Source organism: Salvelinus namaycush, chromosome 14, assembly GCF_016432855.1.
Source record: "Salvelinus namaycush isolate Seneca chromosome 14, SaNama_1.0, whole genome shotgun sequence".
Lineage (NCBI taxonomy): Eukaryota > Metazoa > Chordata > Actinopteri > Salmoniformes > Salmonidae > Salvelinus > Salvelinus namaycush.
The window spans coordinates 4,565,196-4,592,427 of NC_052320.1; the positions used below are offsets into that span (position 1 = coordinate 4,565,196).

A 27,232-nucleotide genomic window follows, 5' to 3' on the forward strand; every position below is an offset into this window, starting at 1 on the left:
CTTTGACACACAAACAGACCAGGCGTTTATAGTGAATTGCAAACCCAACAGCCCTCTGAGAGCTTCAGGAAAGTCATGACCTTACCTGGAGGACCTCCCCAGGACCTGGGCAGGAGGTGGTCATATGACCTTACCTTGAGGACCTCCACAGGAACCTGGGCAGGAGGTGGTCATATGACCTTACCTTGAGGACCTCCACAGGAACCTGGGCAGGAGGTGGTCATATGACCTTACCTTGAGGACCTCCACGGGGACCTGGGCAGGGGGTGGTCATATGACCTTACCTTGAGGACCTCCACAGGAACCTGGGCAGGAGGTGGTCATATGACCTTACCTTGAGGACCTCCACAGGAACCTGGGCAGGAGGTGGTCATATGACCTTACCATGAGGACCTCCACAGGGACCTGGGCAGGGGGTGGTCATATGACCTTACCTTGAGGACCTCCACGGGGACCTGGGCAGGGGGTGGTCATATGACCTTACCTTGAGGACCTCCACAGGGACCTGGGCAGGGGGTGGTCATATGACCTTACCTTGAGGACCTCCACAGGGACCTGGGCAGGGGGTGGTCATATGACCTTACCTTGAGGACCTCTACAGGGACTTGAACAGGGGGTGGTCATATGACCTTACCTTGAGGACCTCCACAGGGACCTGGGCAGGGGGTGGTCATATGACCTTACCTTGAGGACCTCCACAGGGACCTGGGCCGGGGGTGGTCATATGACCTTACCATGAGGACCTCCACAGGGACCTGGGCAGGGGGTGGTCATATGACCTTACCTTGAGGACCTCCACAGGGACCTGGGCAGGGGGTGGTCATATGACCTTACCTTGAGGACCTCCACAGGAACCTGGGCAGGGGGTGGTCATATGACCTACCTTGAGGACCTCCACAGGGACCTGGGCAGGGGGTGGTCATATGACCTACCTTGAGGACCTCCACAGGAACCTGAGCAGGGGGTGGTCATATGACCTTACCTTGAGGACCTCCACAGGGACCTGGGCAGGGGGTGGTCGGGCTCCGGTATGCTCTGGGGCCATGGAGATGGCTGGGGAGGAGTCGGTGGTGCGTAGCTGGGCCGAGGAGACCTGCTGCTGGGCCTCTCTCCTCTCCTGGTCCCTGGCCTGCTGGCGCATCAGCTCCTGCCTCATCAACACCCGAGACGTCATCACTGAGCTGGAGGAGGGACACGCCGTATCAGAGGGGGGTGAAGACAGGCTGCAGGCGGAGGGAAGGGGGACAGAGTCAAGTCAGTTTAAAAAACACATACACGTTAAAACAGGCTACAGGGGGAGAACATGAAGGACAGAGTCGGGTCAGTTTAAAAACCATATAAAGTGCATTCGGAAAGTATTCAGACCCCTTCCTCCACATTTTGTTAAGTTACAGCCGTATTCTAAAATCGATTAAATTAAATATTTTCCTCATCAATCTACACACAATACCCCATAATGACAAAGCAAAAACAGGTTTTTAAGAAACGTTTGCTAATTTATTAATAATAAAAATGGAAATAGCTTATTTAAGTATTCAGACCCTTTGCTATGAGACTCGAAATTGAGCTCAGGTGCATCCTGTTTCCATTGATCATCCTTGAGATGTTTCTACAAATTGATTGGAGTCCACCTGTGGTAAATTCAATTGATTGGACATGATTTGGAAAGGCACACACCTGTCTATATAAGGTCCCACAGTTGACAGTGCATGTCAGAGCCAAAACCAAGCCATCAGGTCGAAGGAATTGTCCGTAGAGCTCCGAGACAGGATTGTGTCGAGGCACAGGTGTGCCAAGCTTTTAGCGTCATACCCAAGAAGACTCAAGGCTGTAATCGCTGCCAAACGTGCTTCAACAAAGTACTGAGTAAAGGGTCTGAATAAATGTGATTTTCAGTTTTTTATTTTGAATGAATGAGAGAAAATTTCTACAAACCTGTTTTTGTTCTGTCATTGTGGGGTGTTGTGTGTAGATTGACAAGGGGGGAAAACAATTTAATACGTGTTAGAATAAGGCTGCAACGTAACAAAATGTGGAAAAAAGTCAAAGGGTCTGAATAATTTCCGAAAGCACTGAACACATTAAAACAGGCTGTAGGGGGGAGGATAACCTGATGAAATGTATTTATAGCTGTCGTGTAGTTTGTACTGTATTTATAGCTGTCGTGTAGTTTGTACTGTATTTATAGCTGTCTTGTAGTTTGTACTGTATTTATAGCTGTCGTGTAGTTTGTACTGTATTTATAGCTGTCGTGTAGTTTGTAATGTATTTATAGCTGTCGTGTAGTTTGTAATGTATTTATAGCTGTCTTGTAGTTTGTACTGTATTTATAGCTGTCTTGTAGTTTGTACTGTATTTATAGCTGTCGTGTAGTTTGTACTGTATTTATAGCTGTCGTGTAGTTTGTACTGTATTTATAGCTGTCTTGTAGTTTGTAATGTATTTATAGCTGTCGTGTAGTTTGTAATGTATTTATAGCTGTCTTGTAGTTTGTAATGTATTTATAGCTGTCTTGTAGTTTGTACTGTATTTATAGCTGTCTTGTAGTTTGTAATGTATTTATAGCTGTCTTGTAGTTTGTAATGTATTTATAGCTGTCTTGTAGTTTGTACTGTATTTATAGCTGTCTTGTAGTTTGTACTGTATTTATAGCTGTCGTGTAGTTTGTACTGTATTTATAGCTGTCGTGTAGTTTGTAATGTATTTATAGCTGTCGTGTAGTTTGTAATGTATTTATAGCTGTCTTGTAGTTTGTACTGTATTTATAGCTGTCTTGTAGTTTGTACTGTATTTATAGCTGTCGTGTAGTTTGTACTGTATTTATAGCTGTCGTGTAGTTTGTACTGTATTTATAGCTGTCTTGTAGTTTGTAATGTATTTATAGCTGTCGTGTAGTTTGTAATGTATTTATAGCTGTCTTGTAGTTTGTACTGTATTTATAGCTGTCTTGTAGTTTGTACTGTATTTATAGCTGTCTTGTAGTTTGTACTGTATTTATAGCTGTCGTGTAGTTTGTACTGTATTTATAGCTGTCTTGTAGTTTGTACTGTATTTATAGCTGTCGTGTAGTTTGTACTGTATTTATAGCTGTCGTGTAGTTTGTACTGTATTTATAGCTGTCTTGTAGTTTGTAATGTATTTATAGCTGTCGTGTAGTTTGTAATGTATTTATAGCTGTCTTGTAGTTTGTACTGTATTTATAGCTGTCTTGTAGTTTGTACTGTATTTATAGCTGTCTTGTAGTTTGTACTGTATTTATAGCTGTCGTGTAGTTTGTACTGTATTTATAGCTGTCTTGTAGTTTGTAATGTATTTATAGCTGTCGTGTAGTTTGTACTGTATTTATAGCTGTCTTGTAGTTTGTACTGTATTTATAGCTGTCGTGTAGTTTGTACTGTATTTATAGCTGTCGTGTAGTTTGTAATGTATTTATAGCTGTCGTGTAGTTTGTAATGTATTTATAGCTGTCTTGTAGTTTGTACTGTATTTATAGCTGTCTTGTAGTTTGTACTGTATTTATAGCTGTCGTGTAGTTTGTACTGTATTTATAGCTGTCGTGTAGTTTGTACTGTATTTATAGCTGTCTTGTAGTTTGTAATGTATTTATAGCTGTCGTGTAGTTTGTACTGTATTTATAGCTGTCGTGTAGTTTGTAATGTATTTATAGCTGTCTTGTAGTTTGTACTGTATTTATAGCTGTCGTGTAGTTTGTACTGTATTTATAGCTGTCTTGTAGTTTGTAATGTATTTATAGCTGTCTTGTAGTTTGTAATGTATTTATAGCTGTCGTGTAGTTTGTAATGTATTTATAGCTGTCTTGTAGTTTGTACTGTATTTATAGCTGTCGTGTAGTTTGTACTGTATTTATAGCTGTCTTGTAGTTTGTAATGTATTTATAGCTGTCTTGTAGTTTGTAATGTATTTATAGCTGTCGTGTAGTTTGTACTGTATTTATAGCTGTCTTGTAGTTGTTACTGTATTTATAGCTGTCGTGTAGTTTGTAATGTATTTATAGCTGTCTTGTAGTTTGTACTGTATTTATAGCTGTCTTGTAGTTTGTACTGTATTTATAGCTGTCTTGTAGTTTGTACTGTATTTATAGCTGTCTTGTAGTTTGTACTGTATTTATAGCTGTCTTGTAGTTTGTACTGTATTTATAGCTGTCTTGTAGTTTGTAATGTATTTATAGCTGTCTTGTAGTTTGTACTGTATTTATAGCTGTCTTGTAGTTTGTACTGTATTTATAGCTGTCTTGTAGTTTGTACTGTATTTATAGCTGTCTTGTAGTTTGTAATGTATTTATAGCTGTCTTGTAGTTTGTACTGTATTTATAGCTGTCTTGTAGTTTGTACTGTATTTATAGCTGTCTTGTAGTTTGTACTGTATTTATAGCTGTCTTGTAGTTTGTACTGTATTTATAGCTGTCTTGTAGTTTGTACTGTATTTATAGCTGTCTTGTAGTTTGTACTGTATTTATAGCTGTCTTGTAGTTTGTACTGTATTTATAGCTGTCTTGTAGTTTGTACTGTATTTATAGCTGTCTTGTAGTTTGTACTGTATTTATAGCTGTCTTGTAGTTTGTAATGTATTTATAGCTGTCTTGTAGTTTGTACTGTATTTATAGCTGTCTTGTAGTTTGTACTGTATTTATAGCTGTCTTGTAGTTTGTAATGTATTTATAGCTGTCTTGTAGTTTGTACTGTATTTATAGCTGTCTTGTAGTTTGTACTGTATTTATAGCTGTCTTGTAGTTTGTACTGTATTTATAGCTGTCTTGTAGTTTGTAATGTATTTATAGCTGTCTTGTAGTTTGTACTGTATTTATAGCTGTCTTGTAGTTTGTACTGTATTTATAGCTGTCTTGTAGTTTGTACTGTATTTATAGCTGTCTTGTAGTTTGTAATGTATTTATAGCTGTCTTGTAGTTTGTACTGTATTTATAGCTGTCTTGTAGTTTGTACTGTATTTATAGCTGTCGTGTAGTTTGTAATGTATTTATAGCTGTCTTGTAGTTTGTAATGTATTTATAGCTGTCGTGTAGTTTGTAATGTATTTATAGCTGTCGTGTAGTTTGTAATGTATTTATAGCTGTCTTGTAGTTTGTAATGTATTTATAGCTGTCTTGTAGTTTGTACTGTATTTATAGCTGTCTTGTAGTTTGTACTGTATTTATAGCTGTCGTGTAGTTTGTACTGTATTTATAGCTGTCGTGTAGTTTGTAATGTATTTATAGCTGTCTTGTAGTTTGTACTGTATTTATAGCTGTCTTGTAGTTTGTACTGTATTTATAGCTGTCTTGTAGTTTGTACTGTATTTATAGCTGTCTTGTAGTTTGTACTGTATTTATAGCTGTCTTGTAGTTTTTACTGTATTTATAGCTGTCTTGTAGTTTGTAATGTACTTATAGCTGTCTTGTAGTTTGTAATGCATTTATAGCTGTCTTGTAGTTTGTAATGTATTTATAGCTGTCGTGTAGTTTGTAATGTATTTATAGCTGTCGTGTAGTTTGTAATGTATTTATAGCTGTCGTATAGTTTGTAATGTATTTATAGCTGTCGTGTAGTTTGTACTGTATTTATAGCTGTCGTGTAGTTTGTACTGTATTTATAGCTGTCTTGTAGTTTGTAATGTATTTATAGCTGTCGTGTAGTTTGTCCTGTATTTATAGCTGTCTTGTAGTTTGTACTGTATTTATAGCTGTCTTGTAGTTTTTACTGTATTTATAGCTGTCGTGTAGTTTGTAATGTATTTATAGCTGTCGTGTAGTTTGTACTGTATTTATAGCTGTCTTGTAGTTTTTACTGTATTTATAGCTGTCGTGTAGTTTGTAATGTATTTATAGCTGTCTTGTAGTTTGTACTGTATTTATAGCTGTCTTGTAGTTTGTAATGTATTTATAGCTGTCGTGTAGTTTGTACTGTATTTATAGCTGTCTTGTAGTTTGTAATGTATTTATAGCTGTCGTGTAGTTTGTACTGTATTTATAGCTGTCTTGTAGTTTGTACTGTATTTATAGCTGTCGTGTAGTTTGTACTGTATTTATAGCTGTCTTGTAGTTTTTACTGTATTTATAGCTGTCTTGTAGTTTGTAATGTACTTATAGCTGTCGTGTAGTTTGTACTGTATTTATAGCTGTCTTGTAGTTTGTAATGTATTTATAGCTGTCGTGTAGTTTGTAATGTATTTATAGCTGTCGTGTAGTTTGTAATGTATTTATAGCTGTCTTGTAGTTTGTAATGTATTTATAGCTGTCTTGTAGTTTGTACTGTATTTATAGCTGTCTTGTAGTTTGTACTGTATTTATAGCTGTCTTGTAGTTTGTACTGTATTTATAGCTGTCGTGTAGTTTGTACTGTATTTATAGCTGTCTTGTAGTTTTTACTGTATTTATAGCTGTCTTGTAGTTTGTAATGTACTTATAGCTGTCTTGTAGTTTGTAATGCATTTATAGCTGTCTTGTAGTTTGTAATGTATTTATAGCTGTCGTGTAGTTTGTAATGTATTTATAGCTGTCGTGTAGTTTGTAATGTATTTATAGCTGTCGTATAGTTTGTAATGTATTTATAGCTGTCGTGTAGTTTGTACTGTATTTATAGCTGTCGTGTAGTTTGTAATGTATTTATAGCTGTCTTGTAGTTTGTAATGTATTTATAGCTGTCTTGTAGTTTGTAATGTATTTATAGCTGTCGTGTAGTTTGTAATGTATTTATAGCTGTCTTGTAGTTTGTACTGTATTTATAGCTGTCTTGTAGTTTGTACTGTATTTATAGCTGTCGTGTAGTTTGTACTGTATTTATAGCTGTCTTGTAGTTTGTAATGTATTTATAGCTGTCGTGTAGTTTGTAATGTATTTATAGCTGTCGTGTAGTTTGTACTGTATTTATAGCTGTCTTGTAGTTTGTACTGTATTTATAGCTGTCGTGTAGTTTGTACTGTATTTATAGCTGTCTTGTAGTTTGTAATGTATTTATAGCTGTCTTGTAGTTTGTACTGTATTTATAGCTGTCGTGTAGTTTGTACTGTATTTATAGCTGTCTTGTAGTTTGTAATGTATTTATAGCTGTCGTGTAGTTTGTACTGTATTTATAGCTGTCGTGTAGTTTGTAATGTATTTATAGCTGTCGTGTAGTTTGTACTGTATTTATAGCTGTCTTGTAGTTTGTAATGTACTTATAGCTGTCTTGTAGTTTGTAATGCATTTATAGCTGTCTTGTAGTTTGTAATGTATTTATAGCTGTCGTGTAGTTTGTAATGTATTTATAGCTGTCGTGTAGTTTGTAATGTATTTATAGCTGTCGTGTAGTTTGTACTGTATTTATAGCTGTCTTGTAGTTTGTAATGTACTTATAGCTGTCTTGTAGTTTGTAATGCATTTATAGCTGTCTTGTAGTTTGTAATGTATTTATAGCTGTCGTGTAGTTTGTAATGTATTTATAGCTGTCGTGTAGTTTGTACTGTATTTATAGCTGTCTTGTAGTTTGTACTGTATTTATAGCTGTCTTGTAGTTTGTACTGTATTTATAGCTGTCGTGTAGTTTGTACTGTATTTATAGCTGTCGTGTAGTTTGTACTGTATTTATAGCTGTCTTGTAGTTTGTACTGTATTTATAGCTGTCTTGTAGTTTGTACTGTATTTATAGCTGTCGTGTAGTTTGTACTGTATTTATAGCTGTCTTGTAGTTTGTAATGTATTTATAGCTGTCTTGTAGTTTGTACTGTATTTATAGCTGTCTTGTAGTTTGTACTGTATTGATGTAATTTGTTCTGTTCTCAGGGCACCATTGTAAATTAGGCATTTGTCTCAAATGGGTTCCCCTGATTAAATAAAAAGTTAATAAAAAAACAAGACCCGTCAGTCTCCCTGATAAAGAGGCAGACCTCAGCGAGAAATAGAAGTGACGATATTATGTAGTTACAACGACATGTAGCAAAGTTGAGGTCAGAGTTCAGATGGCTTGTTACATTAGAACAGTTACATTATAGAAGAAGTCCGTTTACACAAACAAGACAGAGACAACTGAAAGTACAGAAGACTATTTCACAAGACTCTGTGGTCACATGTAGATAGATACATCAGCGAAATAACAGCTCATGACTCACTCACTGGGAAGCACCTGGATCTGAACTAAAAAACAAACAACACATTAAACACCCTTGTACCCTTACACAGGGGACCCTAACCCTCTTCTGTAAACATCATCTTTCTCAAAGTGTATTCTGGTTGATTCAGTCACTGGGAAGCCCCAGGACCCGAGACGAGGAGATGGGGGAATATAAAGAAAAACCAGTGACGGGCAACTTTGATAGGAGCCACAAAAAATCTGAACTCATCAGTAGCCCGTGGTTCTGAACTCATCAGTAACCCTGAACTCATCAGTAGAACGTGGTTCTGAACTCATCAGTAGCCCTGAACTCATCAGTAGAACGTGGTTCTGAACTCATCAGTAGCCCTGAACTCATCAGTAGAACGTGGTTCTGAACTCATCAGTAACCCTGAACTCATCAGTAGAACGTGGTTCTGAACTCATCAGTAGCCCGTGGTTCTGAACTCATCAGTAACCCTGAACTCATCAGTAGAACGTGGTTCTGAACTCATCAGTAGCCCTGAACTCATCAGTAGAACGTGGTTCTGAACTCATCAGTAGCCCTGAACTCATCAGTAGAACGTGGTTCTGAACTCATCAGTAGCCCTGAACTCATCAGTAGAACGTGGTTCTGAACTCATCAGTAGCCCTGAACTCATCAGTAGAACGTGGTTCTGAACTCATCAGTGGTTCTGAACTCATCAGTAACCCTGAACTCATCAGTAGCCTGTGGTTCTGAACTCATCAGTAGCCCGTGGTTCTGAACTCATCAGTAGCCCGTGGTTCTGAACTCATCAGTGGTTCTGAACTCATCAGTGGTTCTGAACTCATCAGTAGCCCGTGGTTCTGAACTCATCAGTAGCCCGTGGTTCTGAACTCATCAGTGGTTCTGAACTCATCAGTGGTTCTGAACTCATCAGTGGTTCTGAACTCATCAGTAGCCCGTGGTTCTGAACTCATCAGTAGCCCTGAACCCATCAGTAGCCCGTGGTTCTGAACTCATCAGTAGCCCATGGTTCTGAACTCATCAGTGGTTCTGAACTCATCAGTGGCCCGTGGTTCTGAACTCATCAGTGGTTCTGATCTCATCAGTGGCCCGTGGTTCTGTGTAACCACATCCATACCCACAAATGCAGTCAGAACCGGAACTAGCCACCTCGCCAGCAAAACATTTTAAGCGGTCCCACCCTCTTGATAGCAGAGAGAATTTTTGTTTACATTTTTAGAGTTCATTTCCTTCAATTCTACACATTTTGCCATGGGGCATAGATAACGTGTTGCAGTTTTAAAGCACGTTTGCTTCAATTCTACACATTTGTGCTCCGATTCTTGAAGCTGGGCCTAAGACTAATTTTCCAACTTTCTTTTCATCATCTAAATGTATTTCTTTGCAGAAATGCCTTTTTGAGCATGTGGACTTTCATGTGCCTTAATAACAAACCTGTATGTAATCTGTAAATATACATCAAATGTGAAAATCACAAAGCTATTTAGACACAGAGAAAATACAGAATCTCGCCTAGCCATGATTGGTTGAGATAATAAGGGGGCTGGGACATTCAGGAGAAACAGAGTTTGTATATGATCTACCTCACTTGCTTTGGCAATGTTAACACATGTTTCCCATGCCAATAAAGCCCCTTGAATTGAATTGAGTCCATTCTGTCACTCAAGGCTTCTCTGTCAAATAGCACATCCTGTTCTCTACTAACGCGGACATTTGAAAGATCCATAGATCATGTACTCATATTTTCATCATGGACAACATGCAAAGTGTAGCTAAAGCTTTCAATTTTCTTTGAATTTAAAAAAAAAACCTTTTTGTAACTAGGCAAGTCAGTTAAGAACAAATTGTTATTTTCAATGACGGCCTAGGAACGGTGTGTTAACTGCCTTGTTCAGGGGCAGAACGACAGATTTTTAACCTTGTCGGCTCGGGGATTCGATCTTGCAACCATTTCAGTTACTAGTCCAACGCTCTAACCACCAGGCTACCTGCTGGTTACTAGTCCAACGCTCTAACCACTAGGCTACCTGCTGGTTACTAGTCCAACGCTCTAACCACCAGGCTACCTGCTGGTTACTAGTCCAACGCTCTAACCACTAGGCTACCTGCTGGTTACTAGTCCAACGCTCTAACCACTAGGCTACCTGCTGGTTACTAGTCCAACGCTCTAACCACTAGGCTACCTGCTGGTTACTAGTCCAACGCTCTAACCACTAGGCTACCTGCTGGTTACTAGTCCAACGCTCTAACCACTAGGCTACCTGCTGGTTACTAGTCCAACGCTCTAACCACTAGGCTACCTGCTGGTTACTAGTCCAACGCTCTAACCACTAGGCTACCTGCTGGTTACTAGTCCAACGCTCTAACCACTAGGCTACCTGCTGGTTACTAGTCCAACGCTCTAACCACTAGGCTACCTGCTGGTTACTAGTCCAACGCTCTAACCACTAGGCTACCTGCTGGTTACTAGTCCAACGCTCTAACCACCAGGCTACCTGCAGCAATAACAGTGTTGTCCTGAATAGAGCTGCTGGTATCGACACAGTTCTCTCTTCTGTGGCTAAAAGCAGTCTGGTTGAAGCCGAGTGGAAATTATTATTTAAGTGTCTGAGTTTGCTGTGAATCATCATAATTCATACACCGGTAAGAGTCTACAGTTAAAATGCCAAGAATGAGCTTATATTATTGGCTCAAACGAAAAAGTTGTTTTCGTTGTTAGCTATTGTTCGCTAGACAGCTAGCTAGCTAGCCAGTAGCATACAGGTAACGTTATAAACAGCTAGCTAGCCAGTTGCATACAGGTAACGTTATAAACAGCTAGCTAGCCAGTTGCATACAGGTAACGTTATAAACAGCTAGCTAGCTAGCCAGTTGCATACAGGTAACGTTATAAACAGCTAGCTAGCCAGTAGCATACAGTTAATGTTATAGCCAGCTAGCTAGCCAGTTTCATTCTGCTGTTTAATATTGATTGCGAATGTGCTAAACCATGCACGATACGATACTAATCTTTGTCAGTTTGTCATGTTTAACTAGCTACCGAAAATAGCAACTGTGGTGTGAATGATAATCGATTAGCAAGCTAATCAAACTAGTCACCTCCCTGACCAAGGCCCTTCTCCCCTGATGGCTCAGTTTGGCCAGGCGGCCAGCTCTAGGAAGAGTCTTGGTGGTTCCAAACTTCTTCCATTTAAGAATGATGGAGGCCAATGTGTTCATGGGGATCTTCAATGATGCAGAATTTTGCCTCGACACAATCCTGTCTCAGAGCTCTACGGACAATTCCTTCGACCTCATGGCTTGGTTTTTGTTCTGAAATGCACTGTCAACTGTGGGACCTTATATAGACAGGTGTGTGCCTTTCCAAATCATGTCCAATCAATTGAATTTACCACAGGTGGACTCCAATCAAGTTGTAGAAACATCTCAAGGATGATCAATGGAAACAGGATGCACCTGAGCTCAATTTCGAGTCTCATAGCAAAGGGTCTGAATTTAATTTAAATACATTTGCAAAAATTTCTTGAAAACCTGTTTTTGCTTTGTCATTATGGGGTATTGTGATGTCATTATGGGGTATTGTGATGTCATTATGGGGTATTGTGATGCCATTATGGGGTATTGTGATGTCATTATGGGGTATTGTGTGTAGATTGATGATGAAATAAAATAATTTAATCCATTTTAGTATAAGGCTGTAACGTAACAAAATGTGGAAAAAGTCAAGGGGTCTGAATACTACAAAAGGGGGTTGCCCATTCCTTCACTAAACAGTCAGAAATTCCCACAAGAATTTGGCCTTGCAGAAACATTTACTATGTTAGGTTGTGTGAGTGTGTAAGCACTGGGACGGCTCTAATCTCAACCCAACAACAAGGGGATATGTTGCCCTACATCCTAAACCCCCCGCTGTAAACATCATCTTCCTAAGGGCGGAACCAAATACTGCCCAGTCACTCACTGGGAAGCCCCTGGATAGAGGAGACAAAGGGGATCAGAATTACACATTCACGTTACCCAACACCTTACCTCCACACCGGGGAGGGCTTTCCCAGTCAGAATTTCCCACAACATGATCACGCTTGAACTAACATGACTATCTAAGGTTTTGTGTGAGTCTAAGATCAATATTACTATCTAAAGTTGTGAAAGTAAGTTACTACTGTAACCTTCAACAAACGAACACAACCTCTCCACAGTGGAAGTGAAGATATCTCATATTTGGTTATATATTGTTCGTGCTACTAATACTATACACACATTCATGCTGAGTCACTGGTGAGTACAGTCTGGAAACTCCCAGGGTACTGACTGACAGGAATCACAGCAGTAACCTGATGCCCAGCTTCGCACACATACATGTACACAAACACAGAGAGAAAGAGAGAGAGACAGACAGCAAGAGACAGACAGACAGACAGACAGCGAGAGACAGACAGCGAGAGACAGACAGACAGACAGAGAGCGAGAGAGGGGGGGGGGAGAGGGGAGAGAGTGAGAGACATACAGCGAGAGACAGACAGATAGAGAGAGGGGGGGAGTGAGAGACAGACAGCGAGAGACAGACAGACAGAGAGACAGACAAACAGCGAGAGACAGACAGCGAGAGACAGACAGACAGAGAGTGAGAGAGAGAGAGGGGGGAGACAGTGAGAGACTTACAGCGAGAGACAGACAAATAGAGAGAGGGGGAGTGAGAGACAGACAGCGAGAGACAGACAGACAGACAGAGAGAGGGAGAGACAGTGAGAGACAGACAGCGTGACAGACAGCGAGAGACAGACAGACATAGAGAGAGAGAGAGAGGGGGGAGACAGTGAGAGACATACAGCGAGAGACAGACAGATAGAAAGAGGGGGAGTGAGAGAGACAGACAGAGACAGACAGACAGAGAGACAGACAGAGAGAGGGAGAGACAGTGAGAGACAGACAGCATGACAGACAGCGAGAGACAGACAGACAGAGAGAGAGAGGGGAGAGACAGTGAGAGACAGACAGACAGACAGAGAGAGGGGGGGTTCAGCCTCTCGCCCAGCAAGGCATGCACAGACACGCTATGTTAAACAGTACTACAAAATGGACAGAGGGGAAAGTAATGAGAGGAAGGACAGAGATGAATGTGGTGTCTGGTCTCACCTAGAACAGTGTGTGTGTGTGTGTGTGTGTGTGTGTGTGTGTGCGTGTGTGTGTGCGTGCGCGTGAGTGTGCGTGTGTGTGTTCACCTCAGAGTGATGGGCTGGCTTTACAGCTGGTAGAAGGTATCAGTCTGAAGAGAGGATGCTCTTGACCTGTATGTCCGCCTCTATCCCAGACTCAGGTAGGAGAGGCTCCACACTGGAAACACATACAACTACAGGTCAGTAACATACAACTACAGGTCAGGAACATACAACTACAGGTCAGTAATATACAACTACAGGTCAGGAACATACAACTACAGGTCAGTAACATACAACTACAGGTCAGGAACATACAACTACAGGTCCGTAACATACAACTACAGGTCAGGAACATACAACTACAGGCCAGTAACATACAACTACAGGTCAGTAATATACAACTACAGGTCAGTAACATACAACTACAGGTCAGTAATATACAACTACAGGTCAGTAACATACAACTACAGGTCAGTAACATACAACTACAGGTCCGTAACATACAACTACAGGTCAGTAATATACAACTACAGGTCAGTAATATACAACTACAGGTCAGTAACATACAACTACAGGTCAGTAATATACAACTACAAGTCAGTAACATACAACTACAGGTCAGTAACATACAACTACAGGTCAGTAGTATACAACTACAGGTCAATAACATACAACTACAGGTCAGGAACATACAACTACAGGTCAGTAATATACAACTACAGGTCAGTAACATACAACTACAGGTCAGTAACATACAACTACAGGTCAGTAATATACAACTACAGGTCAGTAATATACAACTACAGGTCAGTAACATACAACTACAGGTCAGTAATATACAACTACAGGTCAGTAACATACAACTACAGGTCAGTAATATACAACTACAGGTCAGTAATATACAACTACAGGTCAGTAATATACAACTACAGGTCAGTAATATACAACTACAGGTCAGTAACATACAACTACAGGTCAGGAACATACAACTACAGGTCAGGAACATACAACTACAGGTCAGTAGTATACAACTACAGGTCAGTAACATACAACTACAGGTCAGTAACATACAACTACAGGTCAGTAACATACAACTACAGGTCAGTAACATACAACTACAGGTCAGTAACATACAACTACAGGACATTAATATACAACTACAGGTCAGGAACATACAACTACAGGTCAGTAATATACAACTACAGGTCAGTAACATACAACTACAGGTCAGTAACATACAACTACAGGTCAGTAATATACAACTACAGGTCAGTAATATACAACTACAGGTCAGGAACATACAACTACAGGTCAGTAACATACAACTACAGGTCAGTAACATACAACTACAGGTCCGTAACATACAACTACAGGTCAGTAATATACAACTACAGGTCAGTAATATACAACTACAGGTCAGTAACATACAACTACAGGTCAGTAATATACAACTACAGGTCAGTAACATACAACTACAGGTCAGTAACATACAACTACAGGTCAGTAGTATACAACTACAGGTCAATAACATACAACTACAGGTCAGGAACATACAACTACAGGTCAGTAATATACAACTACAGGTCAGTAACATACAACTACAGGTCAGTAACATACAACTACAGGTCAGTAATATACAACTACAGGTCAGTAATATACAACTACAGGTCAGTAACATACAACTACAGGTCAGTAATATACAACTACAGGTCAGTAACATACAACTACAGGTCAGTAATATACAACTACAGGTCAGTAATATACAACTACAGGTCAGTAATATACAACTACAGGTCAGTAATATACAACTACAGGTCAGTAACATACAACTACAGGTCAGGAACATACAACTACAGGTCAGGAACATACAACTACAGGTCAGTAACATACAACTACAGGTCAGTAACATACAACTACAGGTCAGTAACATACAACTACAGGTCAGTAACATACAACTACAGGTCAGTAACATACAACTACAGGACATTAATATACAACTACAGGTCAGGAACATACAACTACAGGTCAGTAATATACAACTACAGGTCAGTAACATACAACTACAGGTCAGTAACATACAACTACAGGTCAGTAATATACAACTACAGGTCAGTAATATACAACTACAGGTCAGGAACATACAACTACAGGTCAGTAACATACAACTACAGGTCAGTAACATACAACTACAGGTCAGTAACATACAACTACAGGTCAGTAACATACAACTACAGGTCAGGAACATACAACTACAGGTCAGTAACATACAACTACAGGTCAGTAATATACAACTACAGGTCAGTAATATACAACTACAGGTCAGTAATATACAACTACAGGTCAGGAACATACAACTACAGGTCAGTAACATACAACTACAGGTCAGTAACATACAACTACAGGTCAGTAACATACAACTACAGGTCAGTAACATACAACTACAGGTCAGTAACATACAACTACAGGTCAGGAACATACAACTACAGGTCAGTAATATACAACTACAGGTCAGTAACATACAACTACAGGTCAGTAACATACAACTACAGGTCAGTAATATACAACTACAGGTCAGTAATATACAACTACAGGTCAGTAACATACAACTACAGGTCAGGAACATACAACTACAGGTCAGTAGTATACAACTACAGGTCAGTAACATACAACTACAGGTCAGTAACATACAACTACAGGTCAGTAACATACAACTACAGGTCAGTAACATACAACTACAGGACATTAATATACAACTACAGGTCAGTAACATACAACTACAGGTCAGTAATATACAACTACAGGTCAGGAACATACAACTACAGGTCAGTAGTATACAACTACAGGTCAGTAACATACAACTACAGGTCAGTAACATACAACTACAGGTCAGTAACATACAACTACAGGTCAGTAACATACAACTACAGGACATTAATATACAACTACAGGTCAGTAACATACAACTACAGGTCAGTAATATACAACTACAGGTCAGTAACATACAACTACAGGTAAGGAATATACAACTACAGGTCAGTAACATATATTAAAACACAGAGACATACAGTGGTCCCGTGTGGCTCAGTTGGTAAGAGTCAAATAAAATAAAATCTTATTGTTCACATACACATGGTTAGCAGATGTTAATGCGAGTGTATCAAAATGCTTGTGCTTCTAGTTCCAAACAGTGCAGTAATATCTAACAAGTAATCTAACAATTCCCCAACAACTACCAAATACACACAAATCTAAAGGGAGGAATAACAATATCTATATATAAATATATGGATGAGCGGCATGGTGCAATAGATGGTATAAGGTCGAGTATATACATATGAGATGAGTAATGTAAGATATGTTAACGTTATTAAAATGCCATTGTTTAAAGTGATGAGTGATCCATTTATTAAAGTGGCCAGTGATATTATGTCGCTATGTAGGCACAGCAGCCTCTCTGAGTTAGTTCAGTTTTGCACAAATGCCGCCATCCATCCATGGTTTCTGGTTTGGGTAGGTTTTTTTATTTTTTTTATTTTATCCCCTTTTCTCCCCAATTTTCGTGGTATCCAATCGCTAGTAATTACTATCTTGTCTCATCGCTACAACTCCCGTACGGGCTCGGGAGAGACGAAGGTCGAAAGCCATGCGTCCTCCGAAGCACAACCCAACCAAGCCGCACTGCTTCTTAACACAGCACGCCTCCAACCCGGAAGCCAGCCGCACCAATGTGTCGGAGGAAACACCGTGCACCTGGCCCCCTCGGTTAGCGCGCACTGCGCCCGGCCCGCCACAGGAGTCGCTGGAGCGCGATGAGACAAGGATATCCCTACCGGCCAAACCCTCCCTAACCCGGACGACGCTAAGCCAATTGTGCGTCGCCCCACGGACCTCCCGGTCGCGGCCGGCTGCGACAGAGCCTGGGCGCGAACCCAGAGACTCTGGTGGCACAGGGTTTGGGTAGGTTTTAATAGTCACAGTGGGTACAACATCTCCAATGCACTTCCTTATAAAGTCACTCACAGAGTCAGCGTATAGATCGATGATATTCTCTGAGGCTGCTCGGGAACATTTGTCAGTCCTCGTGATCAAAACAATCTTGAAGCGTGGATTCCGATTGGTCAGACCAGCGTTGAATGGTTCTAGTCACGGGTACATCCCGTTTGAGTTTCTGCCTATAAGACGGTAGGAGCAAGATGGAGTTGTGGTCGGATTTGCCGAAGGGAGGGCGAGGGAGGGCCTTGTATGCATCGCCTGAAGTTAGAGTAGCAGTGGTCCAGTGTATTGCCCGCGCGAGTGCTGCAATCAATATGCTGATAGAATTTAGGTTGCCTTGTTTTCAAATTTGCTTTGTTAAAATCCGCTACAATAAATGCAGCCTCAGGATATATGGTTTCCAGTTTACATAGAGTCCAGTGAAATTCCTTGACGGCCGTCGAGCTGTGACGATAACTGATGAGAAATCTCTTGGGAGATAATATGGCCGGCATTTGATTGTAAGGAATTCTATGTTGGGTGAGCAGAAGGACTTGAGTTCCTGTATGTTGTTATGATTACACAATGAGTCGTTAATCATGGAGCATACACCCCCGCCCTTCTTCTTCTTCCCAGAGAGGTGTTTATCTCTGTCGGCACGACGCAGAAGCCCGGTGGCTGAACCGACTCCAACAACATATCCCGAGAGTGCCATGTTTCCGTGAAGCAGAGAATGTTACAATTTCTGATGTCTCTCTGGAAGGCAACCCTTGCTCGAATTTCATCTACCTTGTTGTCAAGAGACTGGACATTGGCGAGTAGTATACTTGGGAGTGGTGGGCGATGTGCATGTCTACGGAGCCTGACCAGGAGGCCGCTCCATCTGCCTCTTCTGTAAGAAATAATACATCAAATAAAAAAAAATACTGCATAGTTTCCTAAGGACTCGAAGCGAGACAACCATTCTGTCGGCGCTAGTGTATCGCTAGCATCGCTAGCATCGCCAAGATTGAGGGTTCAATTCTTGCAGGGATCACATAACATACTAAAAATGGGTGCTAGGTAGTATTACTATATTATCATCCAGATACATAGGAATACACAGACTGCTATGTTTTAGGTAAATCACCTCTCACTTGCAACTCTTCCTCAGGTCATGGCCTTAAAAGAGTATGTGTTCTCAGTTAACTTACCTGGTTGTATAATATTAAAATCTAAAGAACAACAACGACAATAGCCAAACACACCACACCTTAACTGATAGGTGGGTGGTAGCTGGTTAAATGTCTGGTCATGTTACTTCCACATCATTGCTCATTACATTCTAGAATGTTTCCATCAACTGAAAACAAGGACTAGGCCCAGGATGTTCCCATCAACAAGGACTAGGCCCAAGATGTTCCCATCAATTGACAACAAGGACCAGGCCCAGGATGTTCCCATCAACAAGGACTAGGCCCAGGATGTTCCCATCAACAACTACTAGGCCCAAGATGTTCCCATCAACTGACAACAAGGACTAGGCCCAGGATGTTCCCATCAACAACTACTAGGCCCAAGATGTTCCCATCAACAAGGACTAGGCCCAAGATGTTCCCATCAATTGACAACAAGGCCCAGGATGTTCCCATCAACAAGGACTAGGATGTTCCCATCAACAAGGACTAGGTCCAGGATGTTCCCGTCAACTGACAACAAGGACTAGGCCCAGGATGTTCCCGTCAACTGACAACAAGGACTAGGCCCAGGATGTTCCCGTCAACTGACAACAAGGACTAGGCCCAGGATGTTCCCGTCAACTGACAACAAGGACTAGGCCCAGGATGTTCCCGTCAACTGACAACAAGGCCCAGGATGTTCCCATCAATTGACAACAAGGACTAGGCCCAATATGTTCCCATCAATTGACAACAAGGACCAGGCCCAGGATGTTCCCATCAACAAGGACTAGGCCCAGGATGTTCCCATCAATTGACAACAAGGACTAGGCCCAGGATGTTCCCATCAACAAGGACTAGGATGTTCCCATTAACAAGGACTAGGGTGTTCCCATCAACAAGGACTAGGCCCAGGATGTTCCCATCAATTGATAACAAGGACTAGGCCCAAGATGTTCCCATCAATTGACAACAAGGACTAGGCCCAATATGTTCCCATCAATTGACAACAAGGACTAGGCCCAATATGTTCCCATCAATTGACAACAAGGACCAGGCCCAGGATGTTCCCATCAACAAGGACTAGGCCCAGGATGTTCCCGTCAACTGACAACAAGGACTAGGCCCAGGATGTTCCCATCAACAAGGACTAGGCCCAGGATGTTCCCGTCAACTGACAACAAGGACTAGGCCCAGGATGTTCCCATCAACAAGGACTAGGCACAGGATGTTCCCGTCAACTGACAACAAGGACTAGGCCCAGGATGTTCCCGTCAACTGACAACAAGGACTAGGCCCAGGATGTTCCCGTCAACTGACAACAAGGACTAGGCCCAGGATGTTTTCGTCAACTGACAACAAGGACTAGGCCCAGGATGTTCCCGTCAACTGACAACAAGGCCTAGGCCCAGGATGTTCCCGTCAACTGACAACAAGGACCAGGCCCAGGATGTTCCCGTCAACTGACAACAAGGCCCAGGATGTTCCCGTCAACAAGGACTAGGCCCAGGATGTTCCCATCAGCAAGGACTAGGCCCAGGCTTGAACCTGTTCTAAACTGCTGGCGGGGGATCCATGTGCCTCACAGAGGGATGTTGGTCATTAGCTAACACAACGTGCCATTGGAACACAAATATCTACGTGACCCCAAACCTTTGAATGGTAGTGTATATATTTTTTAGGAACTCAGCTAGGGCTGAGCGATATGGCCTAAATATTATATCACGGTATTTTAAAAAAAATTGGACGGTATGACGGTATTTTTTTTTTTTTATATTAAAAGTTCTACATTTGCTTTATAAGTGATCCTAGGGGTGGTAACACATACATTCTAAGTGATTTCAATGTGTCTTTCTCCATTCTGACTGGTTTATACTGTTCAATTCAACTTCAACCAAAACAAATTTCAGCACTTTTATAATTTCTGCATTTCCTGCACTCAATTGCAGTGGTGGAAATAGTACCCAATTGTCATACTTGAGTAAAAGTAAAGATATGATAATAGAAAATGACTCAAGTAAAAGTGAAAGTCACCCAGCAAAATACTACTTGAGTAAAAGTCTAAAAGTATTTGGTTTTAAATATAATTAAGTATCAAAAGTAAATGTAATTGATAAAATGTACTTAAGTATCAAAAGTAAAAGTATAAATCATTTCAAATTCCTTATATTAAGCAAACCAGATGCCAGCATTTTCTTGTTTTTATTTTATTTACAGATAGCCAGGGGAACACTCCAACACTCAGACATCATTTACAAACAAAGCATTTGTGTTTAGTGAGTCCTTCAGATCAGAGGCAGAAGGGATGACCAGGGATGTTCTCTGTTTAGTGAGTCCTCCAGATCAGAGGCAGTAGGGATGACCAGGGATGTTCTCTGTTTAGTGAGTCCTCCAGATCAGAGGCAGTAGGGATGACCAGGGATGTTCTCTGTTTAGTGAGTCCTCCAGATCAGAGGCAGTAGGGATGACCAGGGATGTTCTCTGTTTAGTGAGTCCTGTTTGAGATGACAACGAACTAAAATGCCAGGGAGTAGTTATTGTGACAGGGTAGGAACTAAAGTGTTGATAAGTGTTTCCTAGGGACCCTATAAGCTTTGGCTACATTGCATGTTTTCTCTTCGCTACTTCATGTAGCTAACATATTCTTGTTTTGCATATTCCTCTTTGGTTTAGTAGATACTGTTGCACAAACAACATGCTGATTTAGGTCTACACCATCACTGGTATTATCAGCCTGTATTAGCTAGCTACGTTTGCTCTTAGTACATTTATTAGCTAGCGATTAGCATTAGCGGCTAACAATTAGCATCTCACAAGATTTAGGGCAACTTGCTAAGAAAAAACAAACTAGTGGTTTGCAGATGTATGAAACACAAACTAATAGTGTCATTATAGAACGCTAGTGGATTTATATTGAGAAGCAAAGTGAGAACAGCATTGTTGTCATCAACATTGTTGTATGTGCTGCGTTGACAATGCAGACTGTGTCTCGTGGTTGAGGAACATCAAATGAGCTCCTTGATTGACAGGTGGCGTGGTCTGTGTGGAAAGTGGCACCGAGAGAAAGCGCTAAAGGTAAAGTAAAAACCCAAACCGGTCCCTGCATCAATACCGGTATATCATAAAATATGGTAAACAACCCATCCCTAAACTCAGCTCAGATTTCAACTTATTTGTGTCGAGAGTTGTAATAGTAGAATGGCTGTACAAGGTGCAATTAATTTGGTATCGAACGGCCATTTTCCCTCTTATGTCATTCACTGACAGACCTTAGAGAGCTATTTATAACCAGTCAGGAATGTCCAGTTGATTAACAACTGGACATATTAGCTAGATGGGTAAATTAGGTTCACCAGCTTTCTACAGTTCAGTTACCATGGTCAGATTACATGCCCAGGGGCCTCCACCCCCCAGGGGCCTCCACCCTCCACCCCCCAGGGGCCTCCACCCCTGTATAATAGATGATAGTAGATTACCCCTGTATAATAGATGATAGTAGATTACCCCTGTATAATAGATGATAGTAGAGTACCCCTGTATAATAGATGATCGTAGAGTACCCCTGTATAATAGATGATAGTAGAGTACCCCTGTATAATAGATGATAGTAGATTAACCCTGTATAATAGATGATAGTTGAATACCCCTGTAAAATAGATGATAGTAGAGTACCCCTGTATAATAGATGATAGTAGAGTACCCCTGTATAATAGATGATAGTAGAGTACCCCTGTATAATAGATGATAGTAGAGTACCCCTGTATAATAGATGAGAGTAGATTACCTCTGTATAATAGATGATAGTAGATTACCCCTGTATAATAGTTGATAGTAGAGTACCCCTGTATAATAGATGATAGTAGATTACCCCTCTATAATAGATGATAGTAGAGTACCCCTGTATAATAGATGCGAGTAGATTACCCCTGTATAATAGATGATAGTAGATTACCCATGTATAATAGATGATAGTAAAGTACCCCTGTATAATAGATGATATTAGATTACCCCTGTATAATAGATGATAGTAGATTACCCCTGTATAATAGATGATAGTAGATTACCCCTGTATAATAGATGATAGTAGAGTACCCCTGTATAATAGATGATAGTAGATTAACCCTGTATAATAGATGATAGTAGATTACCCCTGTATAATAGATGATAGTAGATTACCCCTGTATAATAGATGATAGTAGATTACCCATGTATAATAGATGATAAAAGATTACCCCTGTATAATAGATGATAGTAGAGTACCCCTGTATAATAGATGATAGTAGATTACCCCTGTATAATAGATGATAGTAGATTACCCCTGTATAATAGATGATAGTAGATTACCCCTGTATAAGAGATGATAGTAGAGTGCCCCTGTATAATAGATGGTAGTAGATTACCCCTGTATAATAGATGATAGTAGATTATAGTAGATTACCCCTGTATAATAGATAATAGTAGATTACCCCTGTATACCAGATGATAGCAGAGTACCACTGTACAATAGATCATAGCAGATTACCCCTGTATAATAGATAGTAGATTACCCCTGTATAATAGATGAAATTAGATTATAGATTATAGTAGATTACCCCTGTATAATAGATGATAGTAGATTACCCCTGTATAATAGATGATAGTAGAGTACCCTTGTATAATAGATGAAAATAGATTATAGATTATAGAAGATTACCCCTGTATAATAGATGATCGTAGATTAACCCTGTATAATAGATGATAGTAGAGTACCCCTGTATAATAGATGATAGTAGAGTACCCCTGTATAATAGATGATAGTAGATTACCCCTGTATAATAGATTATAGTAGATTACCACTGTATAATAGATGATGGTAGATTACCCCTGTATAATAGATGATAGTACATTACCCCTGTATAATAGATGATAGTAGATTACCCCTGTATAATAGATGATAGTAGATTACCCCTATATAATAGATGATAGTAGATTACCCCTGTATAATAGATGATAGTAGAGTACCCCTGTATAATAGATGGTAGTAGATTACCCCTGTATAATATATGATAGTAGATTATAGATTATAGTAGATTACCCCTGTATAATAGATGATAGTAGATTACCCCTGTATAATAGATGATAGTAGATTACCCTTGTGTAATAGATGATAGTAGAGTACCCCAGTATAATAGATAGTAGTAGATTACCCCTGTATAATAGACGATAGTAGATTATAGATGATAGTAGATTACCCCTGTATAATAGATGATAGCAGATTACCACTGTATAATAGATGATGGTAGATTACCCCTGTATAATAGATGATAGTACATTACCCCTGTATAATAGATGATAGTAGATTACCCCTGTATAATAGATGATAGTAGATTACCCCTATATAATAGATGATAGTAGATTACCCCTGTATAATAGATGATAGTAGAGTACCCCTGTATAATAGATGGTAGTAGATTACCCCTGTATAATATATGATAGTAGATTATAGATTATAGTAGATTACCCCTGTATAATAGATGATAGTAGATTACCCCTGTATAATAGATGATAGTAGATTACCCTTGTGTAATAGATGATAGTAGAGTACCCCAGTATAATAGATAGTAGTAGATTACCCCTGTATAATAGACGATAGTAGATTATAGATGATAGTAGATTACCCCTGTATACCAGATGATAGCAGATTACCACTGTATAATAGATGATAGTAGATTACCCCTGTATAATAGATGGTACTAGGGTACCCCTGTATAATAGATGATAGTAGATTACCCCTGTATAATAGATGATAGTAGATTACCCCTTTATAATAGATGATAGTAGATTACCCCTGTATAATAGATTATAGCAGATTACTCCTGTATAATAGATTATAGCAGATTACCCCTGTATAAGAGATGGTAGTAGATTACCCCTGTATAACAGATGATAGTAGATTACCCCTGTATAATAGATGATAGTAGAGTATCCCCTGTATAATAGATGATAGTATATTACCCCTGTATAATAGATTATAGCAGATTACCCCTGTATAAGAGATGGTAGTAGATTACCCCTGTATAACAGATGATAGTAGATTACCCCTGTATAATAGATGATAGTAGAGTATCCCCTGTATAATAGATGGTAGTAGATTACCCCGGTATAATAGATGATAGTAGATTATAGATTATAGTAGATTACCCCTGTATAATAGATGATAGTAGATTACCCCTGTATAATAGATGATAGTAGATTACCTCTGTATAATAGATGATAGTACATTATAATAGTACATTATAGATTATAGTAGATTACCCCTGTATAATAGATGATAGTAGATTACCCCTGTATAATAGATGATAGTAGATTACCCCTGTATAATAGATGATAGTAGATTACCCCTGTATAATAGATGATAGTAGATTACCCCTGTATAATAGAATATAGTAGATTACCCCTGTATAATAGATTATAGTAGATTACCCCTGTATAATAGATGATAGTAGATTACCCCTGTATAAGAGATGGTAGTAGAGTACCCCTGTATAATAGATGGTAGAGGATTACCCCTGTATGATAGATGATAGTGGATTCTAGTAGATTACTCGTGTATAATAGATGATAGTAGATTACCCCTGTATAATAGATGATAGTAGAGTACCCCTGTATAATAGATGATAGTAGACTACCCCTGTATAATAGATTATAGTAGATTACCACTGTATAATAGATGATGGTAGATTACCCCTGTATAATAGATGATGGTAGATTACCCCTGTATAATAGATGATAGCAGATTACCCCTGTATAATAGATGATAGTAGATTACCCCTGTATAATAGATGATAGTAGATTACCCCTGTATAATAGATGATAGTAGATTACCCCTGTATAATAGATGGTAGTAGAGTACCCCTGTATAATAGATGATAGTAGATTATAGATTATAGTAGATTACCCCTGTATAATAGATGATAGTAGATTACCCCTGTTTAATAGATGATAGTAGATTACCCTTGTATAATAGATGATAGTAGAGTACCCCTGTATAATAGATGGTAGTAGATTACCCCTGTATAATAGACGATAGTAGATTATAGATGATAGTAGATTACCCCTGTATACCAGATGATAGTAGATTACCCCTGTATAATAGATGATAGTAGATTACCCCTGTATAATAGATGATAGTAGATTACCCCTGTATAATAGATGATAGTAGATTACCCCTGTATAATAGATGATAGTAGATGATAGATGATAGTAGATGACCCCTGTATAATAGATGGTAGTAGGGTACCCCTGTATAATAGATGATAGTAGATTACCCCTGTATAATAGATTATAGTAGATTACCCCTGTATAATAGATGATAGTAGATTACCCCTGTATAACAGATTATAGCAGATTACCCCTGTATAAGAGATGGTAGTAGATTACCCCTGTATAACAGATGATAGTAGATTACCCCTGTATAATAGATGATAGTAGAGTACCCCTGTACAATAGATGGTAGTAGATTACCCCGGTATAATAGATGATAGTAGATTATAGATTATAGTAGATTACCCCTGTATAATAGATGATAGTAGATCACCCCTGTATAATAGATGATAGTAGATTATAGATGATAGTAGATTACCCCTGTATACCAGATGATAGCAGAGTACCCCTGTACAATAGATGATAGCAGATTACCGCTGTATAATAGATGATAGTAGATTACCCCTGTATAATAGATGATCGTAGATTACCCTTGTATAATAGATGATAGTAGATTACCCCTTTATAATAGATGATAATAGATTACCCCTGTATAATAGATGATAGTAGATTACCCCTGTATAATTGACGGTAGTAGGGTACCCCTGTATAATAGATGATAGTAGAGTACCCCTGTATAATAGATGATAGTAGAGTACCCCTGTATAATAGATGATAGTAGATTACCCCGGTATAATAGATGATAGTAGATTACCCCTGTATAATAGATGATAGTAGATTACACCTGTATAATAGATGATAGTAGATTACCCTTGTGTAATAGATGATAGTAGAGTACCCCAGTATAATAGATAGTAGTAGATTACCCCTGTATAATAGACGATAGTAGATTATAGATGATAGTAGATTACCCCTGTATACCAGATGATAGCAGATTACCACTGTATAATAGATGATAGTAGATTACCCCTGTATAATAGATGGTACTAGGGTACCCCTGTATAATAGATGATAGTAGATTACCCCTGTATAATAGATGATAGTAGATTACCCCTTTATAATAGATGATAGTAGATTACCCCTGTATAATAGATTATAGCAGATTACTCCTGTATAATAGATTATAGCAGATTACCCCTGTATAAGAGATGGTAGTAGATTACCCCTGTGTAACAGATGATAGTAGATTACCCCTGTATAATAGATGATAGTAGAGTATCCCCTGTATAATAGATGATAGTATATTACCCCTGTATAATAGATTATAGCAGATTACCCCTGTATAAGAGATGGTAGTAGATTACCCCTGTATAACAGATGATAGTAGATTACCCCTGTATAATAGATGATAGTAGAGTATCCCCTGTATAATAGATGGTAGTAGATTACCCCTGTATAATAGATGATAGTAGATTATAGATTATAGTAGATTACCCCTGTATAATAGATGATAGTAGATTACCCCTGTATAATAGATGATAGTAGATTACCTCTTTATAATAGATGATAGTACATTATAATAGTACATTATAGATTATAGTAGATTACCCCTGTATAATAGATGATAGTAGATTACCCCTGTATAATAGATGATAGTAGAGTACCCCTGTATAATAGATGATAGTAGATTACCCCTGTATAATAGATGAT

At 39.3% G+C, this 27,232-nt stretch overlaps 1 protein-coding gene across 5 annotated transcripts in view; it reads right to left on the reverse strand.

Annotated features, from left to right (window-relative positions):
- LOC120059049 (transcription factor E3-like) overlaps positions 1–27,232 on the reverse strand; it is a 72,896-nt gene that overhangs the window by 39,090 nt on the left and 6,574 nt on the right. For 4 of the 5 annotated variants that reach the window (XM_039007823.1, XM_039007821.1, XM_039007820.1 and 1 more), the window contains exons 2-3: positions 13,314–13,425; positions 983–1,223 (exon numbers count right to left, since the gene is read on the reverse strand). In XM_039007823.1, coding sequence (XP_038863751.1) covers positions 983–1,174 — 192 coding nt within the window. In that variant the 5' untranslated portion in view covers positions 1,175–1,223; positions 13,314–13,425. The remainder of the gene's footprint in view (positions 1–982; positions 1,224–13,313; positions 13,426–27,232) is intronic. The other variant, XM_039007824.1, reaches the window with a different exon arrangement.